Below are 21,098 nucleotides of genomic sequence, written 5' to 3'. Positions count from 1 at the left end.
AGTGAACAGTCAGATGTATTCTCTGGAATATAAAGATCTGGTTCTGATTTAGCCAAGGACTTATCATTCTTGTAAAAATTGCTCAACTCTGCTTCTAGTTCTCTTGATGTAATCTGAAGCATAATCATGTATGTAATTAATTTGGTAAATTATTTGAACACTTTTTTAAAGTTCAAATGTAAAGAATAAATTGAAACATACCATGGCAACATCAGACTTCAAGTGGTTAATATATGGACTTTGGACTAGGAAAGTTTTATGTGATTTCTGCCTCTGCCATTAAGTAGTTTTGTGTATTCTGTATATGGGTTTCAGGAAATCTTAGTTTATTAGTTTGAACAATGGAGATAACTATTTTATAGGATTATTGTTTTTGTTTTTGTTCTTGTACTGGGGAATGAATATGGTGGTACTTGACTACTGAGCTACATCCACAACCCTTTTCATGTTCTATTTTGAGATGGGGGTCTCCATAAATTGCCCAGGCTAGACTTGAACTTGTGATCCTCCTGCCTCAGGCTCCCAAGGTGCTGGGATTATAGTTGTACACCATTGTACCCAGCTTCTCTTTTACTTTTTTATTTTGAGATGGTCTCACTAAATTGCTGAGGCTGACTTGGAACTTGTGATCTTCCTGCTTTAATCTCCGAAATAGCTGGGATTAAATAGGCCTGTGCCACTCTTCCCAGCTTTTTACAAATAGTATTTTTGTTTTGCTTTTGAAGTCTGGGAATTCAACCCAGGTTTTTGCACATGGGAGGCAAACGCTCTACCACTGAACCACATACCTAGTCGAGGTTATTGCTTTACTTAAGTATGATACTATGCTAAGGTTTTAGCACCATGCTTAGTAAAGAGTACTATTCTGAAATTTTTTAGCTTTTTCTATTCAGGTTATTTTTTGAAGCAACCACCTTGATTTTATGCTGATTAAGAAACATTCCTTCCATTTATTATGAATAGTATTACATTATTAATTTTACTTTTTTTGTGTGTGTGGTGCTGGGGATCGAACCCAGGGCCTTGGGCTTTGCAAAGCAAGCACTCTCCTGACTGAGCTATCTCCCCAGCCCCCCTACATTATTAATTTTAGAGAATTTTGAAAATATAGAAAATTGAAAAGTAAATTACATTTCCACATTCTGTTTACTGTGGTTGCTTTTTTTTTGGTACCGGGAATTGAACTCAGGGGCGCTCGACCACTGAGCCACATTCCCAGCCCTATTTTGTATTTTATTTAGAGACAGGGTCTTAATGAGTTGCTTAGTGCCTTGCTTTTGCTGAGGCTGGCTTTGAACTCAAAATCCTCCTGCCTCAGCCTCCCTAGCGGCTGGATTACAGGTGTACGTCATTGCGCCTGGCTAGTGTGGTTAATATTAATACAGCAATATATTTTCTCAGTCTTTTTAAACTATGACTATGTGTGCATATGTGTGCACATAAGTAACTTGAATATTTGTAATAACTAATTTTATACATATTAATCTTTAGGTTCTACCTGGGTGCGTACACATGAACTGAAAAACATTTTTTGGCTAGGTTCAGTTCCCAGTACTGCCATCCCCCCCAAAAAAAATAAATAAAAAGGTTCTTTGAAGAATAACTTTTCGAATTTTTATGTTCAACTGTGTGGCCATAGTACAATTTAGTAGTAACTGTGGATATTTACTATCCCCACCCCTGCCACCACTGCTTTTTTATGTATCAATAGAAGAAATTGGAATTGGGCCAATGAACCTTATCAAAATAACTAAGAATGCAAATTAGAAGTAATAGAATATCATTCTGCCTTCTTACCTTAATTGTTTTTCTGACATTAAAATCTCAGAGTAGGGAAGGAACTTTGAAGGTCTTCTCATCAAATCCAGACTAACATTTGCAATCCCTGTAGAATGTTGTGTACTAGCAGTTACCTAATCTCTGGGGAATGAAAGGATTTGGATTATTTGGGTAAGAAGAGTTACAACTATATTTTCACTCTCTTCATGTGATTCCTATTGGTCAGATTTCCTAAGTAAAATGCTATTATGGTGGTTTCGTTTGTTTCCTGAAAACAATGACTGTGCTTGTAAAAATATTGATAAGACACAGTGATCAAAATAATGATTATAACAGGATGTTACCACAATAGTATTAGTGGAGTGTTTTGCATTTAAAAGAATTTTAAACATATTCTTTTAGTGGAGATTCATAGAAACTGTGTACAAATACGTGGTCTCTATTGTATAAATGCAGAAGCTCCCACACCGTATACTGTGAGTATATAGTCAGGACTCACTTCCAGACTGTTTGACTTTAAAGTTCGTCTTTCTTTTCATTATGCCAACCTGTTTCCACTGCACAAACACTTGGTTCATATGATGAAGGGCTTAGAATAAAGTACTTTCAATTGAAGAATATTAATTTATTCAGTTTAGGATTTAAGAAGTAGGTTTCAAATATCCTTTATAATAAACCAGTGAAAGTGAAAAAAGGAAAAAGAAGATTTCTCTCTACTAGAAGTAGAATTTTTGGATTAATTCATTTTGATCTACTATTTTCTTCCATATCTGTATTAAGCTGCTGCCTTTAGAGCCTCCCTTCACTGACCACTCATGCCTTTCTCCCAAATCATGGTCACTTTTTTAGAAGAATAATTTACTTATTCATCCTTACGATAAAATAAAGTAGAATATTTGGAATATATTTAATCTCTCCTGATTATTCTCCTTTGCTTTTTTTCCCCACACATCCATCATAACCATCTTAATTTAACTAGACATCTTACTCCTTTCCTATAATTTTTCTCTTTCCCTTTCCTCTCTTGAGTTTTTCGAATGATAACTGATCTGTTCCTCTCTATTCTCTTTCGTTTCTTTAGGAAATTGCTACCTTCTACTGCCTCTCTGTTGGCTTGCTTTCAGGGATACTTTTAGCCTTTTCCACTTCTATAGCACATGTATTTGTAGGTTACCTCTTAGTTTTTTCATTATATTATGTGTTTTCCACCTCTTTTTCTCAAATATCAGTGGTGGGATTGAATTCACTTTTATAGCAATTTTGCTTAAAATTCATTTAGTGATAGTTTTTTTTTTTTTTTAAAGTGATAGTTTCTTGAACATTGTTTTTATTATAAAGGTAGTGCATTTGGAGAAAATAAAATTGGGAAGCTTCAGGAAAATTAAGGAAAAAATTAATATGAATCCTACCACTCAGATCATGATTCATATTTCTACTCCATGTTGTTGTAGTCTTTTCTGTATACATACTGCCAACTTTAAAATAGCAGAGATAATATAGTAGAGTAACCACTTGTCACTAAATGTATTTTCTGCAATTCTGTGAAAGTTTTCCATAAGGAAAATTTAAATGGCTCTGTAGTTTTCTTTAATATGAAAGCCCATGTTTCAAAATTGGGCATCTAGTCTGGCTCTTCAATTGTTTTACTATAAGAAATATGGTCATTCCTGTTAGATTTGAGTGAGATTCTGGTTCTGTTAAATTCCTAAATACGGATTTGTAGGCTCTAAAGGTATGAATACCCTTAATGCATGCCAAATTGTCTCTCAGAAAGATCAAACCAGTTTATGCTCCTAAGTGCTCATTTCTCCAAGTCCTAATGAATAAATAGAGCATACCATTTTAATTTTTCCATATTTTTTATTGGTGTACTATGATTGTACATAATGGTCAGATTTGTTGCTATTTATACATGAACACAATATAACAATATAATTTGACCAATATCATTCCCCAGTATGTCTCTACTGAGCTTACCATTTTTAAAAGAACAGTTTGCAGGAAGAAAGGATCCCTTTAGCTAAAATTAGCATTTTTTAAATTACTATAGAATTGAAAATCTTGCCATATGTTGGTCATTTTTATTTATTTTATAAGTTATTTGTTGGTGTTCTTAGTTGTAATTTCAGAGGTATTGATGCTGCTTTTTTTTTTTTTTTTTTTTTAATTGCAATCCTTGGGAACTTTACCAAATACTTTTTCCTGATTTTATTTTTCTGTTGTTTTAATTTACAGAAGTTTAAAAAATTAGATAATCAAGTCTACCATCCCTGTCTGTGTTCTTTCTTTGCCTTCTCCATACCAAAAATAAGTTTTCTTCTCAGTTCCACTATGACTTATTTTTACATTTGACTATGATCTACTGAAATTTTTTGTAGGGTGAAAGGAAGTGGTTGAATCCAATCCACCCAACCTCTTATTCCCTTTCAAAATTTGCCTACAAAAATTTAATAATTATTCATATACTATGTCAAAAAGGTACTTTGTGAGAACTATAGGTTATGACTTCTCATTAACATTTTCAAAGTTGAGGTTTTTAAAATCAGCATTTACTATAAACAAAGAAATAGATATATTTTTATTTAAAAAAACAAATTCAAAGGGATGAGACATGGAAAAGTACAAGAAGATAAACATCATCCAGAGATAATTCTGTTAACATTTTGCTTTTTATTTCTCTTTGAAATACAGTTTGGCATGTAGCCGATTATATACAGTATGCTGTCCTCTTTTCACCCAGCATGGTAACATAAACATTTGCCCATGTCCTTTTGATCTTTTGGTAATTGTTTATAAGTGAGCACGTAACTCACTGAAAGAATATGGATTTCCCATAATTACAGTTCCAGGTTTTAGATAGTCATTCACAGTGGAAAAGCTATTTGCTCATGCTTAAGTGTTTGTATTTCAGACATGTCTGCAGTACAGGCTCCTGGAAGTGAAATTGCTTTTTCAAAAGAAGCCCTTCATGATCAACTTCTTTTACGTTTCTTTTCTCCAGTTTACATTATCATCATCAGGAAGAGTAATGCTGTTTAAAATTGTTGTGTTCATGTTATCTCCATTTTGTATTTTTCTACTCGTGTGATAAGGGGATAAAACCCTCAGTTTTGTTTTACTGGTTTACTGGTTTTACTTAGTTTTATTTCCCTAGTAATGAGGTCAAACATTGAAAAAACTAGAATTAAGGGGTAGGTCTGGCTGAGGTTTTCCAGGTTGACCTCCAACTTTCAATCGTACTATCTCAGCATCCTGAGTAGCTATGATTGTAGGCCTGTGCCACCATGCCCAACTGGGAATACAATTTTTTTCTCCCTCTTTTTAAAATAATAATTCTTAATGCATTTAATTGCACAAAGAAATGGGTTGCATTGTGACAGTTTATAGAAATATATATTTTATTTGTATCTGTCCCATTTTCCTCTTTTTCACCCCACCCCAAACTTCATTCTTCCCCAATAGTCTTACTCCTACATTGGTGTCATCCTTCCTCCCACCCCCAGAATATATTGTTATATAAATATTCTGACATCTTTGAATATGTTGTTTATCTCCCTTTGTGCTACAGCAGAATCGATCTTTTATTTTGTTCAGCTGATATTTATTGGTTCATTGTATAAAAACTATAGTCCTAGTCCCTAAAGATTGGCTTGGAGAAGTGTAAGGCAGTCTTATTATTTGGCAACATAGAAATTACAGGGTAGAAAAGAAGTGACACACAACCTATAGGAAGTGACGACTTGAACCCTGTAATTCCAATCTGTTTATAAGGATAAAGAAGAGTTTATAGAAGGGATAGACTTTGAGTCCTTAAAGACAGGAAGATTTGAATAATAGGACATTCATCATAACTTTAAATTTGTATTTGAATGGATTGATTTCAGGGGATGCTTTACTACTGAGCTATACCCCCAACCCTTTTTATTTTTTATTTTAAGACAAGATCTCACTAAGTTGCTGAGGCAAGGGATCCTTGTGTCGCAGCCTCCTGAGTTGCTGGGATTATAGGTGTGCACCACTGCACCTGGTCATTTCTGTCTTTTGTTAAGATAAGAATATTTTATTATACTGTCACTTGCTATCTTTACTAACTGTATTGTACAGATTTTTTACATGTCACTGTCAGTAAAATGACGTCATTTTAATGTTTGTGTAATTTTCCTTTTATAGATGTGCCAATTAATGCTGTCACTCTTTTTATGACAAATTGGTTTCAGTTTTTTCTTATAACAAGTGCTACTGCACTGAGCATCCTTATTATCACTGAAAACTTGTATTAATTAGTACTTCCTTAAGCCAGGGTATCACAAGTGGAATTGTTGGGGTAAAGAAGTATATTTTCAAATTTTTTTGCTCTTTTTTAGAAAGTTGTCTTCTAGTTACTTAACTTGCATAATATTGTATGTTATGCTAGTATTATTAGTTTTTATTTTCTCGTTTTAATCATCGTATTTTGTCTTTTTCTTTTTCTTTTTTTTGTATTGGAGATTGAACCCAGAGGCACTTAACCACTGAGACACATCCCCAGCCCAATTATTGTATTTTCTAATGCATTCTAATTTTCTAATATTATAAAGAAAATTGGGATGAAACTGTACTTATATTTGAATTAGGTTGTGTCTAGTGAAAGAGCAAAACTGTACTGAAGACTTACTCAGGTCAGGCTCTGTGTACCCAATTTAATTTCCTCTCATTTTCATTTTTGAAAAAAATAAATACTGTAAAACATGTTTTATATAATGTCTGATACCAAAGTTAAGAAAGATCATTGTGAGATCAGAATTTGGTAGTTTTTAACCCTGTTCTTACAAATAGAAATAATTACCATTTACTTAAAATATGTTGTAATTTCTTTCTTTCTCTTTTTAATGCATGATCATTTAATGGGTACCTCTGAAAGCAGAACCACCAGAGTTGTGATTCTGGTTCATATCCCCCTAAACCTATCTCAGACATTGACCCAAGGCCACATGTGCAGATTAGAGAAACAAACCCACCTGGAGAGACTGGCAAGCCCCTCCCTGGGGGGCGCTCAGCAAAGCACACTGTAAAATGGAAGCATTACAAGAGAGTCAGAGGAAAACAGAACCTCGAGAGGGAAACCATTATAAAAGGCAGTGACCCTCACTAAAACCAAGGTGTCACATATGCTACACCTAAAATATTAAGTAAAAATATTGTATTTAAAACATTAAAAAAAAAAAAAAAGTGAAAACCAGATGTTAGGTGTTGTGGGTCATGGTTTTCCACTTGGCCTTATAGTGCTTTGGGGCTCTAATGGCATGGGGGTGGGTCCACCAGGCCAAGATTAGCAGGATGGCACAACCCACTCCAAGGCTCAGTTGGGCAAGTGGCTGCTTTTGTTGCTTACACCCTTCACGGCTCTGGTCAGTGTTGCCCACAGGAGTAGCCAGGGAGAAGGGTCATTCTTCTCGATTCCCTGAACATGATGCAAGGGTGCTTGAGATATATGGGGAAGGCACAGGTAAAGTCTCCTGCACACCCTCCTTGAACTCTAGGCTGAAAGCAGCTCTTCTGGAGTTTGGCCTCCCACTGGGAACACTGGGTTGTCCTCAGAAGCAGAAAGGGGCTAGTCATGGTGTATGGGCAGGTCCTCTTGGAGCCCATAGACTGGTTGGCTGTGGCTGTGCTTGGCCTCTTTGATGTACAGCTCCAGAAGAACACCAGCAGGCTGACCAGTGAGAGCTGCAGCTCTGAAGGTACCACTGTCAGCAGGTGTGCTGCAGGCCCTGAGTGAAGAGCACATCCTCTGGTGCTTCACACTTAGGCACAGAAGGTGGGGTGGTGAGAGCAGCTTGGGCGGTACATGGTAGATCCAGTTGAGCATGCCCAGTTCACACACCAGCTGAATGCCCTCCTTCATGGTGGTCCAGGGACAGAAGGGCAGTTCAGTGGCCTCAAAGTGCAGGAAGGAGTCCCAGTACTGGTACCAGGCCTTCAGCAACCAGGTGAGCAGTGTCTTGCAGCTGCCCCGTAGGGTCTTGCAGTGGCAGTTGAAGATAGCATTGTGGGTTAGGTCCTCTATCAGTACCAGCTGCCTGGAATTCAGGTACAGAGCTGGGGTGCCCTTGGTCATACACCCACAGGATCCAGGTGATCATAAACTCGTTGGAGTTTTGCTTGAAGCTCCAAGAAATGGCCAGGAGCAGAGAAATAGCCCGTGTGTGTATAATAGCAGTCTCCCTGGACCATGTGGGTGGGCATCAGCACTGTACCAGCCATGATCACAGAAGGAGGGAAAGCAGGACAGCAAGACAGCTGGAGAAACCACCAAGATGGGATGGTGGTAGGTAGGCCTTCTGCTAGAAGATACATCTTGTCCAACCACTCTGCAAAGTGTCCTCCTTTAGTATTTTTGGTCATGCTGTTCTCTTTTTAAAATGTTTGCCTTCTATATCCCAGGCCTTATATTGACATGCTACTGGATTTTCAAGGTTCAGACAAAAGTTTTTCTTTGATGTGGATTATACTCTGCTCCAGTCTCAGAAATCTTACAGATATCCCATAGCACTTGGAACTGCATTTAACATGTTTATTTTTGGTACCATGTCGAGGATACCCAGGAAGTACAGACAGACTCAGTATCTCTCTGGCTACTTCCATTCTGTTTCTGTCATTATTGTGTCCACGTTTCTCTTTACCATGTCTTATCAAGACATTTTGCTGTCTATTTATGCATCTCATTTCTTGTGCCTTTTTTGTTGTTGTTGTTAAGGCTTTTTAATTTTTACTTTTGTTTCATACTGGGGTATGATAAGCACCCAGGGGTGCTTATCATTGAGCTGCATCCCTAACCCTTTTAATTTTTGAGACAGGATCTTGCTGAGTTGCCCAGGCTTGCCTTGAACTTAAGATTCTCCTGCCTTAGCCTTCTGAGTCACTGGGGGGATTATGTGCCACTTTGCCAGGTGTTTTTAGGCTTAACTTGAGGTCTCTCATCTGCTCAACATAGGTCAAGTTCTCTTTGCTTTTGAGTTTTTGCAGGCATTATACTATTTGCATCAGAGGGTGTGTAGATAATAACCTTGATGTTCTGTCTGGCTTTTCTTTTTGTTTGGGGGGGGGGGGGGGGCTTTTCTTTTGTAAGAGTAAAGTTCTTTTCTGTGGGATGGTGTCCCGTACATTTTGAATGGAAGTTACTTCTCTTCCAACCCAGTCTTTCTCTGGCTAGCCATTGCTTAGATTTTGACCAGAGTTGGGAGAATGTACAATACCCCATTTTTTGAGTACAATAATGGAACTTGTGTGGTCATATGATGAAAGTTGGGTAAAATTGGAAGCTTTAGCCTATTGCTTTCTGCTTACAAAGGTGGGAAGATGTGAATCTAAAGTTGGCAGTTGGCATTTCTCCTGTGTTACTAAAAGAAGTTGGGCTGGCAGAGAAAAGCAAAGATATTAAGAGTGTGTGTCTGTTAAAGTTCTGACAAGTTTCAGTTCCACAGGAGTTCTTTAGAACTTGGGTCAACTCTTGCCTTTTTTAGGCTTAATTTTTCCACTGTTTTAATTCTGGAGACATGTAATTTTAATAAACCTCTTTTAGCAAGTTAGAATCCTACCTAAATATACTTGAAACACAAATCACTATAAGATTATATTCATTCATTTGTGGCATATCATGTACAGTGCTTCCTAAAGCATTGTATTATATAGTAGTTACAGAAATAAGAGTGTACAGTATCTTTTGACATAGCAGTTCTAACCTGAAAGGGGAAAGGTGTATGCAAGCTGCTACTAAAGCCTGTCAGTCAGGTGAGCAACTTTTCTAGTGTTAACCTTATTGATCTAGGCTCTGAACACTGAAGTAGTGTTTAAAAAGCTGTACATAGTCTTAAGTTGTCTTTACTTGATAAGTGGATTTTTTAATTACTTAGAGAATTTGTATTTTATTTCTAGGTGTTCAGAAAATACAACGGGGTTAGAAATCAGATTTGTTTTCTCAGCGCTTCTAGGCACAGAAATATGGGGTCGGGGGTGTGAGTGAAGAGTGTGTGTGTGGGGGGCGGGGAGGTTGTTACCTAAAGTTTAATGAAAATGATTGCTGGTTCTTGTGGCACACACCTGAAAATCCAATAACTCTGTAGGCTGAAGCAGGAGGATTGCAAGTTCAAGGTTAGCCTCAGCTACTTAGCAAGGATTCTTTCTCAAAATGAAAAGGGATGGAGCTGTAGTTTAGTGGTGGAGCACCTCCAAGTTAAATTCCCTGTACAGTAAACAAAATCTGATCAACTAGAGTGAAAGCAGAATTGAAATTGGACAGTTAAAATGGGCTGTGTAATAACATGGGCTAGAACAAATAGCTTCTAAATGTATTAGTAGTTTATAAGCTAGTCCCTGAAAAGTTGTTTGTCCTGTATCAACTGAAGCTCTAATTCCATGTTTGAACCTTAAGATTCTGAGATACCTTGGTGTGTTGCTACTTTCCTTGCTAAGGCAAGAGAAGTTGGTAAATAACCTCACTCTACAATATATTCCCTAGAAATTATTCATTTCTGCTTACATTCCTTTGACCAAGGCAAGTCACATGGCTACATATGATTTCTAAGTGATTTGGCAAGTAGAAACCTATCATTTGTTTGGAAATGGAAGAACTAGAATACTTGTGATGTATCTATAACAGGTTAACAATTATTTTGTGTTCTTATTTGCATATCTGTGATAATTTGCTTCCCTAAATGCTACTTAATGAACCATAGCCACAGTTAATGGTATGTTCTTTTTTTTTTCCCCCCTTAACTAGGATGAGTGTCTTTCAAATTTTATATTCTTTGTGCCTTCTTTTTTCTTTTATCCTGCCCTTTATTTTCATTTGGACGGAAGTTCAAGTTTCATCTGGTTGGGGAGCAGGAGTGTTCAGGGGGGACAGAGTGTGATATGAACATGACTTCAGTGCCTCATGACTGAGTTTGAAGCACTTTTAAGAACAATTTGTGGTGGAATTAACTGGGTAACTTGTAGCTTACTCCTTTTTCTGTTTTAGGAAATCTCAGTACTGTAATTTCACAATGTGGAGTTTAAGCTATGGAAACACACACTTTTCTACTTGAAACATTGCTTTGGAAATGCTGAGAAAGCTAATCTGTCCCATCCAGCCTTGGAGCCCAAAGACAAGATGGTTGTATTGTGTTAAACACTGGCATTGTTGCCTTGGTCTATAAAGGAACAGAGGCCATTTTTCTCTAGTAGGAATTTGTAAATATTTGCTTCTTAATGGTGTCTGTATTCAGGTCTTTTCTTGGGCCTACTAAATAATATCAACATTTTAAAAAAGTTTTCTTGGCCATATATACATTTCCTGCTTTAATCATCAAAAGTGAAATTGGAGGGACCGAATGGAATGGACTAGCAGAGTATTTGTGTAGCATGGGTGAAACCCTGAGTTCTATCCCCAGTACTGCAAAAGAAAGAGGGGCTGAAGTTGAACCTAAAACTTGTATCATGAAAATGTATTAACTTAAAATGTTATGAGCTCTCATAGAATATTTTGTGTCCTTTCCTGAGGATTTTTTCATTCTTTCAGTTTTCCATACTCAGAATGTCTTCCTGGAAAGGTTCAGTGTGAATATATACAAGTGCTTCTTAACACTAAATAGCCTTTGTATCATATTTGCGAAGCTGTTTTCTTATAATACAGAAAGCAGAATGGATGCTTTCTAGAAGATTTAAAGAAAAAACCTGTTGTTTTTTCCTTATGTAGTGTCTCTAAACTGTTAAGTCATTTATTTTGACCTATATACAGAATGGATAGGAAATATTTAATAATTGAAGATGCAGGCCTTTTGCTTTGACCACTGAGCCTCTAGTTTTAGCTGTACTATTGCAGAATTAGGGAGTCAAAAACCTGGGTTCAGTCTCCCCTTTCCTGCCTAGGGGCTATGTGTGGTAAGCCTCCCTTCTCACATCCTTAAAATGGCAATTAAAACTACTTTGGGTGCCGTTTGAGAATTAAGTTTGAGGACTGGAGTTGTGGCTCAGTGGTAAGAGTGCTTGCCTGGCATGTGAGGCCCTGGGTTTGATCCTCAGTACTGCATATAAATAAGTAAATTTAAAAGGTCTATTGATAACTAAAGATATATTTTAAAAAATTGTTTGATAACATTTAATATAAATGTAATATGTCCACATCCTGACAATATTTATCCTGTGATCATCTTACTTGGTTTTTACCCAAGCATCTGTCAGTCATTTTAGTTCATGAGGTACTGAGTATTGCATCACTAATTTATCACCAATCACCTTCTGATTATTTAGCTTTTTCTGCCCTACCTCCCACTACTTTTCAAATGTGAGGTTGCAGGGTTCCAGCCTTTTTAGGGGAACATCTTTTCCCATGGTTTTGATTCTATACAATCTCTCTACCTTTTTTCTTCCCACAATAATGAAAGTTGTTATAGTTTATTCATGCGTACTCATTGTACCCAGGTCATTGAACATGTCAATTTGTTGCTTTTGCACATTGCTTCTAGCCCTGTCAATCTTTTACTGTAAATCATCATCACAGACAAAACACCTAGATCCTTCCATAAGGCAGATAGAGACCTTCCTTCCCTGTCTGGCCTTAGCCTTTTTTTTTCAGCCTTGTTTCCTGATGGATTTCTGTGCTCAGGGCAATTTATATCATTTGCCAGGTGACATGTGGGTTTCATAATTTGTCTCTTCTTTGGCCTATGTATTCTGCTTTTGATCGGAATCCTCCTCTTTGTATCACTTCCTCTGTCAGTGCCAGGCTTAAAAGCTCTGTGGACTATAAAACCGATATTCTCTTGTTAGGGGTATTTTTTTCCTCTCTTGGAAACTTTAGTAGAGTACCTGGTAGATTTGTTTTATGACTCTGTCCTCTTTGAAGACAGCTACTAGACTCTTACCTGTATTTCTTTGAGTTGTCATGAATTGTACATATTTGTTAGTGAACTTCTCTTGAGTGTCTTGTTTGTTTGTTCATTGGTTCTCAACTCTTGGAGATCAGTGTACTGTTTGTAATGTATATAATAGAATGTAAATAATGAGTTAAGAAAAAATAAAATGCCTGCCTACATATGGTTTAGAAATAACGATATTATGTACTAGAATTTTACAAAGATAAAAGTAAACAAAAGGAAAACAATTGATAACCAAATCCTATCTTAGTAGGTGAATGCTTTGGTATGGTAATACAAGATGACAACGTACTCAGGTGTTTGCATCTGTATTTGAGTTCATTGAATATGACAAGTACAATAGACTTAAAATGTCATAAGCAGGATTTTTTGGGTAAACTTTAAAAATGTTGCATTACTTGGCAGTAATGGTGCATTATTCTGTAAAGCGACAAGAAACCAGATTCTTTTTTTATTCTCATGCTTCCCTAGAAAATTTAGCATATATAAAAATCAATGAGAACACAAATATAAGCTAAGAAACTGCAAGCATATTTTTCATCTACGTCATTGACATACTTCCACGTTGTTTTACAAGGTCTTCATGCATTGCTTAGCAAGACCATTTGAAATACGTGGATCACAGAAGGGTTGGTTCCTCATAGTGTCTGACATTTTGTTCTTTTCTGTGGTATTGGGAATTGAACCTAGGCTTTGGTCATGCCAGGCAAGCACTGAGTTATACCTCTTTACTGTTCTTGTAGACTGTATGGTGTGTGTATATATATATTTGGTACTGAATATTGAACCTAGGGGTGCTATACCAATGAGCCATATCCCCAGCCCTATTTATTTTTTATTTTGAGACAGGGTTTTGCTTAGTTGCTGAAGCCAACCTCATATTTGTGACCCTCCTGTCTCATCTTCCCAAGTCACTGGAATTATAGGTGTGTGCCACCATGCCCAGCAAATTTAACATTTAAACCTATAATATAAGGAATTAGCCAACTATAATTAGCCACTTTTTTCAGTTCATGCAAAGTGTAAGTCTCTTTTGTCTCCTCTGGGTTAGAGTTGTGTGTATATTTTTTATTTTTTATTTTTGGATGCTAGGATTTGAATTCATAAGCATGCACTTTATCACTGGGCTGTGTCACAGCCCCTAGAGATGTTTCTTAATCCTTTCGACTACTGAGGATTTTATTAAATAGCAGTAAAAGTGAATTAAAGTTTGTAGAAGGATATGGGCAATACTGTGCCTTAAAGTCAAAAGGAGGCACTTGAGACTTGCTTTCAAATGATTTTCGAAGCAGGGCAATACTAAAAGAATTGAATTCCGGGTCACCACATGGTTGGCAAGTGCTGTGCCACTGAGTTATACCCCCAACCATTTTTAATTTGTTTTGACACATGAACTCACTGAGTTGCCCAGACTGACCTTCAATCCTCAATTCTCCTGCCTCAGCCTCCTGAGCGACTGGGATTAGTAGGCATGCATCACCAAGCCTGGCTTTCCAATAATCTTAAGAGCACATAAACCAGGGTTATTATAGTCTGTTCTTTTGCATCTAATACACTTACTAAATAGGAAAATGATGTCAATATAATGTGGAAGTAGTTTTGGTCTATAGCAATTTCCACAATGTTGATACATTGACTAAAATGGGGAAAAACCTTGCAATAAAAGAGGAAGATGTGGTAATATATGAAAACCTTCCAGAACCCTGCAAGTTTTGCAGAATTTATTTAAATATATCATTTAATATAAACCACAGCTAGATCAGGGGCTCCCAGAATCAGTGTAACTTTATGCTGCTAAAACTATGCTCCTGGGGATGTAACCCAGTGGTAAGAGTGCTTGCCCTTGTTTTGATCCACAGCAACACAAACCAACCAACAACCAAAAAAATATCAAAATATTTGCCGTTGTGTTTATAAAGAAGGTGGCAGAAAAGAAAGTTTACCCAAGAGGAGTTGTTTTTAATTTTGTTGAAACTTGTCTTAAAATTTCTTTAAAATTTTATATTTAAATGAGAAAGTACAAACATAAGATGCCAAAGGATGGATTGACCGATAACTCTTGCATATGTTAGTAGAGGTTTAATCTGTTAATCTGTTTTATTGGGTGTGGAGGTGGTGGTGCTGGGGATTGATCCCAGGCCTTGTTCATGCAAGCCTAGCGTTCTACCTTGGAGCCACCCCCCAGAGCCTGAGATTTGGTCTTATATTAAAATTGATGATGATTTCATTAGGATTCTCACTGTGTTAATAGGTTTGAGTGCTTTGTGTCCAATCTATATATACATCATATAATTTTTTTTTTTCTTAACAGTTTTTTCAGGAACATTCACATGCTATTGCAGAAGCTCCTGAAAAAAACACACATACACTTGAAGCTGGATTTACTGTATGGGCTCACTCTAGTGCTCATTAGGGTTTTGTGAATTTTACTATGCTGTTCTGCAAAGTTGATTTATAGAGAGTATAAGTTTTACTAGATCTCAAAGAGATTATGCTTCTTAATAAAAATTAACGTGGAGCATCAGGACATGATAAATAAGGGAATTGGAAAAATGACCTACAAGGAGGCAGCCAAGGCTTAGATAGATCTGAATACTATGGTGTTCTAATAGACTATTCCAAAGTGGACATCATCAGTTTATAAAGGTTTACCTGGCCGTATTCTGAGTATTAGTACTTTATAAGTACATATAACAAAAAGAACCTCATTTTCAGAGGCCCAGTGTTGTCACTTCATCTGGCTGTTTACTTCCTGTTCTAATCCAGGATTAGAAAAATACAGCCCATGGACTGAATCTGGCTCTCATTGCTTGTTTTTGTGATTAAAATTTTAGTTGGAGTATCTCTATGTTCATTGGTTTGCATACTGTCTGTTTATCTGTTTCTGTGATACAGTATTGCCCATAAAGTTAAAATATTATCCTTTACAGAAGATATTTAAGACCCCTTTAAATGTGGGCAGAAATATGATAATATTTTGATGAACAAAATATTAATACTAAACAGTAAGTATATTTTGAAAATATGTATTAGTCCTCAGGAAGATTATCATACCTTAGAATAATTTTAGGAAAGATAAGGGTGGAATTTGGGGATTTAAGCCAGTTTTGTGAATTTTGGTTATCTGGAACAATTGAATATTTTATTTTTTGGTTATCTGATGCTGAGATTTAACCTATTAAATTTGTCAGTGAATTAGTAAAGACATGAGAAATGAGGGAGATTAGATAGATATAAATTTAGATGTAGCCCTTGATTTGATCACCATCACTGCAAACAAAATAGGCAACCAAAAGTCAGATATTTTAAGAGTAAAGAATAATTTATTTTTGTTAAAAAGATGAGAACTGCTTTGTCTGTAGTGGGACCAACCTTAGTTGATGTACATCAGTTTCTGATGACAAAGAGAATGAGGTTTGTTAAGGACATATAATAACATTTTTTTTTATAACAACATTTTTTGAAGATTTTAACATTGTTTTAAATGTTATGTTTCATTAGGTTATCTAGTTTTGAATGAATAATTTTCCGTAACATGACTTTCTTGAATTGTAAAACTTTATGAAAATAAGAATGTTAGAGGACCTGCTGGGCATGGTGGCACACACCTCAGTGACTCCAGAGGCTTAGGCAGGTGCATCACAAGTTTGAGGCCAGCCTCAGCTACTTAGCAAGGCCTAAGCAACTTAATGAGACCTGGTCTCAAAAGAAAAAAACAGGAAAGGGCTGGGCGTGTGGATTAGTGGTTGAGTGCTCCTGGGACAAAAAATGAAGGAATAAAAGGACCTTAATTCCAGAATTTGTAAATATTCTTGTATGGTTATTGAATTCTGTACCCTGAAAATAGAACATTATAACTTTTAAAATACTTATGGAATGATTAAATTTTAACATTACTCGTGGAATGATTTGAAAAATCATATCTCATTCCTAAAAAGGAACAGAACTTTTGATATCAGTAGAATTATAATAAAAGCAGGTCTTTTAAATTTTTTTTTTTTAGTTGTAGGTGAACACAATGCCTTATTTTTATGTGGTGCTGAGGATTGAACCCAGTGCCTCATATGTGCTGGGCAAGCGCTCTACCACTGAGCCACAACCTCAGCCCCTGAAAGCAACTCTTAAAAATTAAATCTCTCTAAGCCAGATGCTGTGGTGCACACCTGTAATCCCAGCTCCTTGGGAAGCTGAGACAGGAGCATCTTGAGTTCAAAGCCAGCCTCAGCAAAAGCAAGGTGCTAAGGAATTCAATGAGAACCTGTCTCTAAATAAAATATAAAATAGGGCTGGAGATGTGGCTCAATGGTTAAGTGCCCCTGAGTTCAATCCCCAATACCAAAAAAAAATCTATAATCAACTCATGGGTCAAAGAAAATTTCTTAAAAAAACTCTTAGTTGTCAATGAACATTTATTTTACTTACTTATATGTGGTGCTGAGAATCAAACCTAGTGCCCCACACATGCTAGGCAATCGCTCTACCACTGAGCTATGGTCCCAGCCCTCAAAGCAAAAATTTTAATCTTTAATGGACAAAAATATAAAAATTCAGTGTATAAAAATCTTACAAGGTTCAGCTTGGATTATACCTTGAGATAGGAGATATCTTGCAGGGCGGTGGATAGGGGAAAGATTGTGGAGTTGAGTAAGAGCCTGAACCTTCATTACTAAAGTAAATATTTAATACTTAAAATGTAAGTGGTATTAGACTCTTGTGGTTCTGGGCCTGCAACCCAGGACCTTGTGTACACTAGGCAAGTGCTATATACCACTAAGCTATATTCCCAGTGGAAAAGTGGTATTAGAGATCCAAGAACTGTTTCCTTTTATTGAGAAGCTCATTTCTTCAAGAATTCATTATTGAATTCAGAAAAAATAGAAGAAGAAATAAATATATTGAATGAGAAACCTTGGGTGGTCTTTTTGAGGAGATGGTTGTACATCTATGATGTTGGGGATTTATGGCATCAGAGTTATCCCTGAGAGAGGTTCTCACTGATTTATTGCTAACCTCTTTTGAGATGGTATTTGGAATGAAAGCCTTTAAAAATTTGCTACTATGTATTGAACCCAGGTCTTCCTGTGAAACCCAGGCCCTACCACTGAGCTACCTGCCCCCATCAGAAATTTTTGTTTGAATAAAGTAAGCATTTTTGCTTATGGATGAAACTTTGTTCTAAATTCTTATTAGTATACAGTCTTTTATGTGGAGAATTGATGTTTGCTGTGAATTATATAAATTGCATTTATTATATGAATATCTCATGTGCATAATACCAGTTTTTCTAGACCTCTATTAATGCATACTTTCTTTTTATTGCTTATGTAAATCTCCTTTGATTACTGCCTGTGGTTTAAAAGATCCAAATTGAAAACAGAACATCTGTTTTTTTCAAACTAACTTTTAGACCATTTTTGGCATAAGACTGATTTGTTATAAATATAATGCAACCATATCAAGGATGAAGTCTTTTAAATGTGTTTGGAATACGTGTGGTAAATTCTTAAAGGATCTATGTAGGATGTTTTCTTTACGTACTTTCTGTTGATTTAATACTTTAAATTCTTAGCAAATGTTATTGTCTTGATTTCACGTAAGTTACTATTTCGCGCTTCTAATGATTTTCTGTGTTAAATCAGTTTGGGAATTGGTTTATCAGCCTCTGCATTTACTATGCTTATATGATTTTTTTTTCTTACCCGAATTTTAATGTACAAATTGGAAACCATTATCATTGTGAATCACAAACTGCCTTTTCTGTAAAATTTTAAATATAATATACAGCCATACTACCTATTTAAAATTTTTTTAATTATAAATTTCAGTTCAATAAATAAAAATAAAAGTGATGGGGTTCCATGTGATGTTTCCATATGTGTTTACATTGTGTAAATGCTTAAATCAGGTTAAGTGTATCTGTCTCATTTATCATTTCTTCATGGTGAAAATATCCGAACTCCCAGCTTTTTGGAAATGTACAGCACATTATTGTTACTTGCAGTCATCCTACTGCAATATCACATGCTGTCTATAAGAAGTGGTGTTTGGATCCTAAGTCTGGATTTGCTGTTTGTAAATATGTAGCATATTTTAATATCTGCAGTAAAATTGCTGAAAATTCATTAAGTTGCCTTAATACTGCACAATTATGATCACTGGTAGTAATAAGAAACCTTAATTTTTAGGTATGGAATAGGGTTTGTTCTAACAGGGCAATTTATTTTGCTGTATTATTTGGTAGAATAATCATTTAATTACATGATATTTAGAAGAAGGGTAGGTCAATAATGAAGAATTGAGAGGCTTTTTTAATGTAAAATATTTCACTTTCAAGTTTGTATTTGCATCTCAGTGTCCTGATAGATTTCTGTTTTGATTTTCTGCTGACAGGTCACATTTAGGGCAGGCAAAACATAAGAGATATAGCCCTCCTGAGAGTAGAAAATCTAATTCTAAGGCACCCAAAGTGCAGTCTAATACTACTTCTGAACTATCAAGGGGACACCTTTCTAAAAGGTAAATCTTCACGTTGCTTATACATTTTCAAGGCAGAATTTTTTGCATTTGAATTATTACATATATTAAAGTTTACCAGGTTATTCCAAACTGTTAAAACAGGTTTTCATTATTCTTTTGCATATAACTTTTAGGATTAATAGTTTATCTCCTTTGTAGTGGTACCAGTACACTTTGCCCCAGACAGTGAAGTTCTTCCTTGTTTAGAGAGCTGTGAGGGTTGCCATTTGCTTAACAATTATGGGCATCTAAAATGCCTTTTTACCATTTTCTTTAGTATTTGTTGGAGCCGTGGTTTAGGTCGGTGATCCTTAAGATCTGATTTGTAGGAGTCTTTCGAAAGGAATGTTACTGTGATGATTTGATTGTACTACAAAATAAAACTTTGTAACCCTTGTTTTGAAAGTGCATATGTTATATCTTATGAACTTTGACAGTTGTGTTTGTGAATGGAGCATCAAGATTCTAGTTTCTATTGATTCTGAACCACTAAACATTTTTTCTTGTGATCTTAACTCGTTTTGTGATTAGTAGTGTTTAGTGTCATTAATCTTTGTGCTAAAGAATACCCTATTCTCTAGTCTAGAGTTTTTGCCATCCAAAATCACACCTTTCCCTTCCATCTTCCAATTTTGAATGATTTGAAAACCTGTGTATTTTTTAATACTGGACTTAGTAGGAAAACTTTGCTGCCAAGCTGGTGCGTCCCCCCCACCCCCCACCCCCAAGCACTTACTTCCAGAGGTTTAAGAAGTTAGGAAATGAGTGTTATATGATAGGTTTAAAGGCTGTTATTAACTCTTTTCTTATCTAACTTCTTAGAAGCTGCAGTTCATCATCTGCTGTCATAGTCCCACAACCAGAGGATCCAGACAGAGCCAATACTTCAGAAAGGCAAAAAACGGGGCAGGTGCCTAAGAAAGACAATTCTCGAGGAGTGAAACGCAGTGCTAGTCCAGATTACAACAGGACCAATTCTCCTAGCTCTGCGAAAAAACCCAAAGCACTTGAGCATACTGAGTCTCCCTCAGAAACGAGTAAGTCACATAGTAAGTCAAAGAAGAGACATTTAGATCAGGAGCAACAACTGAAATCTGCACAATTGCCATCAACAAGCAAGGCTCACACCAGAAAGAGTGTGGCCGCTGGCAGTTCACGGAGTCAAAAAAGAAAAAGGACAGAGAGTTCTTGTGTAAAGAGTGGTTCTGGGTCCGAATCAACTGGTGCCGAAGAGAGATCTGCAAAACCTACCAAGCTGGCTTCAAAATCAGCCACCTCAGCCAAAGCTGGGTGTAGCACCATCACTGATTCTTCCTCTGCTGCCTCTACTTCCTCCTCGTCCTCTGCTGTAGCCTCGGCCTCTTCCACAGTACCACCAGGTGCCAGGGTGAAACAAGGAAAAGACCAGAACAAGGCCAGGCGTTCCCGTTCAGCATCTAGTCCCAGTCCCAGAAGAAGTAGCAGAGAAAAGGAACAGAGTAAAACTGGTGGCTCTTCAAAATTTGATTGGGCTGCTCGTTTCAGCCCTAAAGTTAGCCTTCCTAAAACAAAACTGTCTCTTCCAGGGTCTTCTAAGTCAGAGACATCAAAACCTGGACCTTCTGGATTACAGGCCAAATTAGCAAGTAAGTTTATGGAAGATCTTTTCTTTAATTCAAGAAAATTTCTCTTGGTTTGTCAAAAGTGATTGTATTTTCAAGTTAGTTTTGTTCCAGTCTGAGGCAACTTAAGATTTATTACTGTATTTATATAACAGTACTTGATAATTGATAATACGTTTAAACAGATGAAGAATCATCCTGCCAGGCACAGTTACCCACACCTGTAATCCTGGCAGCTTGGGAGGCTGTGGCAGGAGGATCTTGAATACAAAGCCAGCCTCAGCAATGGCAAGGCACTAAGCAACTC

General features: G+C 36.5%; 1 protein-coding gene across 2 annotated transcripts in view; it reads left to right on the top strand.

Moving 5' to 3' along the window:
- The window catches only part of TRIP12 (thyroid hormone receptor interactor 12), a 149,370-nt gene that overhangs the window by 37,871 nt on the left and 90,401 nt on the right, over positions 1–21,098 (top strand). Inside the window, exons 3-5 of one of the 2 annotated variants that reach the window (XM_079132604.1) lie at positions 19,065–19,190; positions 20,013–20,668; positions 20,756–20,815. In XM_079132604.1, the coding sequence (XP_078988730.1) occupies positions 19,065–19,190; positions 20,013–20,668; positions 20,756–20,815 (842 nt within the window). Of the gene's footprint in view, positions 1–19,064; positions 19,191–20,012; positions 20,816–21,098 lie in introns of both variants that reach the window. The other variant, XM_079132605.1, reaches the window with a different exon arrangement.

This window comes from Sciurus vulgaris, assembly GCF_902686455.1.
Source record: "Sciurus vulgaris genome assembly, chromosome: 3".
NCBI classification, from domain to species: Eukaryota; Metazoa; Chordata; class Mammalia; order Rodentia; family Sciuridae; genus Sciurus; species Sciurus vulgaris.
Note: the sequence above shows the minus strand (reverse complement) of the source record. Positions and strands in the feature narration are given on the sequence as shown.